General features: G+C 39.5%; 1 protein-coding gene across 1 annotated transcript; it reads right to left on the reverse strand.

Annotated features, from left to right (window-relative positions):
- Window positions 1–8: 8 nt before the first annotated feature.
- On the reverse strand, window positions 9–2,797 carry LOC131053172 (pentatricopeptide repeat-containing protein At4g33990-like). Its single transcript, XM_057987791.2, has one exon. The coding sequence runs from the start codon at window positions 2,255–2,257 to the stop codon at window positions 509–511; it is 1,749 nt and encodes a 582-aa protein (XP_057843774.2). The 5' UTR covers window positions 2,258–2,797; the 3' UTR covers window positions 9–508.
- Window positions 2,798–3,133: the final 336 nt, after the last annotated feature.

A 3,133-nucleotide genomic window follows, 5' to 3' on the forward strand; every position in this document is an offset into this window, starting at 1 on the left:
GGTTCTTGTGATATGTATTTGGTTGTGCTCTTGGTCACGTGGATCACCTGGTTCTGTAACTTAAAATTAATCCATTTATTTTGAGTGGATGATAATGTTTGTCAGTAAGCCCTTTGTGATAGTTGATCTCCTTCAAGTAATACCTCCATAACGTTTTGGCAAGAACATAGTCCAATCTCCATAAGATTGTTTGCCCATTCTTGAAATGGTGGAAGTCAGTTGAATCTATAATAGTTTTTACTCAACAAATTAAAAAATGGTTTTGTTTTGAAAATCACCATATTGCTTATAGTTGTGGTTCATCCATTTGGTTTTGGTCTCCTTCAAGTGAGCATTGCCCAAGCTCCATAAGAACATAGGCTATTCTCTTCTCAAAACGATGGATGCCAATAAAATCTTTCACAATGAATTTCTGCTCAAAGATTTGGAGCTGAAAGTGGTGACTGTGGAAATCACCATACGGTATCACTTAACAGTCCTCCCATTTGTTGAATCCTTTCCATTAATATCACCAGTAATTTCCACAAGAACATTCCCCATTCTTGAAATGATGAAAGCGACTCAAGTCTCTAATAATTATTTCTCGTTCAACAATTCTGGAGATAAACTTCATGGCATGGTGGCAATCGCCACAAATGCGAAGATTCTTTATGATTCGGATAGATGTACCAGGGCATTTAATATTCATAAGCCCAAAAGCAAGAGCCAGCTTCTCACTATGACTACATAGGATATGCTCCTTTTCTTCCTCCTCCACATCTTGCAACACAAAGTTTGTATTGGGCACATATCCTGCCTCTTTCATTTTCCCGGCCAAATCCTCTAATGTTTTATAAATTTCTGCTGATTGTGCATGTGCTCTGTCCTCTACAAGGAATGCATGAACCTTTTTCTTGATCTCAATCCAGGCATATCCTGGCATCTTTGTCGCCCTCTTGTCTTTCATTATTGCTCTTACCTTTTCTACACCATCCCACCTTCCAGCTGCAGCATAGATATTTGACATCAGAACATAATAGCCAGCCTTCTTGGGTTTCAGGTCATAGAGATGTTCTGCTACAAGCTCTCCCAACTGTATATTTTGATGAATTCTGCAGGCACCAAGCAAGGCACCCCACACATCATCATTTGGTTTTAACGGCATATTGCCAATGAAATCATATGCCTCGTCCAAGTGCCCTGCTCGACCAAGAAGGTCTACAATGCATGCATAGTGCTCCAACCCAGGTACAATGCAATAATCTAGTTTCATCCTATCAAAGTAACGCCGGCCTTTCACTACCATGCCTGCACGACTGCAAGCAGATAGAACAGCGACAAAGGTGACACTGTCCGGCTTATATCCTAACGCAAGCATTCGATCGAAAAGCCTAATTGCCTCATCAGCACACCCATTTATACTATAGCTAGAAATCATTGCAGTCCACAAGGCCGGATCTTTATGCGCCATTGTGTTAAATAAGTGAAGTGCAATCTTCAAACTCCCACATTTGGCATACATGTTTATCAGGGTACTGACCACGAAAACATCCGATTCAAACCCATTTCTTATAACTGAATTGTGTACTTCCTTACCTTGTTGAAGAGCTACAAGGGCGGTGCAAGCTGGAAGAACACTTATGATAGTAACAGCATTTGGCTTGACCCCTGCCAGCTGCATTTTGTGGAACAATTTCAAGGCTTCCCCGCTCTGTCCATTCTGGACATATCCTGTGATCATTGCAGTCCATGATACAACATCTTTTTCAAGCATTCCGTCAAACATTTTGAGCGCGCACTCAATAATGCCGCATTTAGCATACATTGCTACAAGTGCGTTCCCCACTTGTAAATTCAAATGCAGTCCACTACTGAGTATGCAAGCATTAATCTCCTTACCCTTATTGACATCTGAAAAGATTGGAAGAAGGCTTATGAATGTCACTGCATCTGGTTCGATCCTCATCTTCATTTGAATGTATAACTCCAAAGCCTCGATTCCCTTCCCATTCTGCACATAACCTCCAACCATAGAGTTCCAGGACACCGTATCTCTTTCGGATGGACACATTTTGTCAAACACTTTGCGTGCATCTTCCACACGCCTGCATTTCGCATACATGGTAATAAGGGTATTCGCGGTAAACAGATGGGATTCCAATCCACATGTTATTGCACGAACATGAACTTCCCTGCCTTTCTGCAGAGCAGAAATTGCAGCGCATGCTTTGAGAACGCAGGGGAATGTAAAATGGTCTGCTTCTTGTTCATTCTGCATTTAGCAAAAGAGCTCCAGGGTTTTGTCCCAAAACCCATTCTTGGAATACCCAGTAATCATTGAATTCCATGAAAATACGCTTTCTTTGGGAATTCTGTCAAAAACCAGGCGTACATAATCTACACTCTGCCGCTTTCCATACGGGCTTATAAGCCTAGAACCCAATATTTCATTTTCGGCGAGTCCCGTCGCAATAATCTGTCCATGGATTTGCTGCAACTGTTTGATATTGGAGCATGTTTGAAACAGCTTAAAGTAAGAATGCATTATGTTGTTCTGTGTCCATGCCTTGCTCTTTCTCTTTCTCTTGCTTTAGTGTTTGTGTGTTTGGGGATGGTGTCGAACCCGAGGCTGCGAACAGGGCTAGAAGTATTGTCATCTTGCACAGCATCCATGAATGAAAGCTACCAGAATCGTTTTGTAATCATTTAGGAGCTGAGCCGCTCACTGAAATTGTAAAACTTAAGTAGAATTTACACAGACGATTTGGAAGATGCAAAAACAAACCTAAAACAAGATTTGTTTAGAACGAGGGTTATAGCCCACACTAACAATGCATAATGTCCTTTCTTTCAACACAAATTATTGGGGTAAACCAAGTTCTTATGTCACCTTAACAGGATTAGATCATCCTATTCATTATTATTATATTGTAATCTACACATCAATATCTTTATAATTCAGTGGTTTTCAGAAATTTCTTAAGGATTGGATCTCCTATTTATTATTATATTGTAATCTAGACATATCTGTAGACGTATAAAAATGACCACTTTCTTAAGTGAATACTTAATATTCATTTTAACCTCATTTTTCTATTTAATTAAATGTTTTATATTCATCTATTTGATTAAATAAATTATTTTAATTTATTTA

This window comes from Cryptomeria japonica, chromosome 7, assembly GCF_030272615.1.
Source record: "Cryptomeria japonica chromosome 7, Sugi_1.0, whole genome shotgun sequence".
Taxonomy (NCBI): domain Eukaryota; kingdom Viridiplantae; phylum Streptophyta; class Pinopsida; order Cupressales; family Cupressaceae; genus Cryptomeria; species Cryptomeria japonica.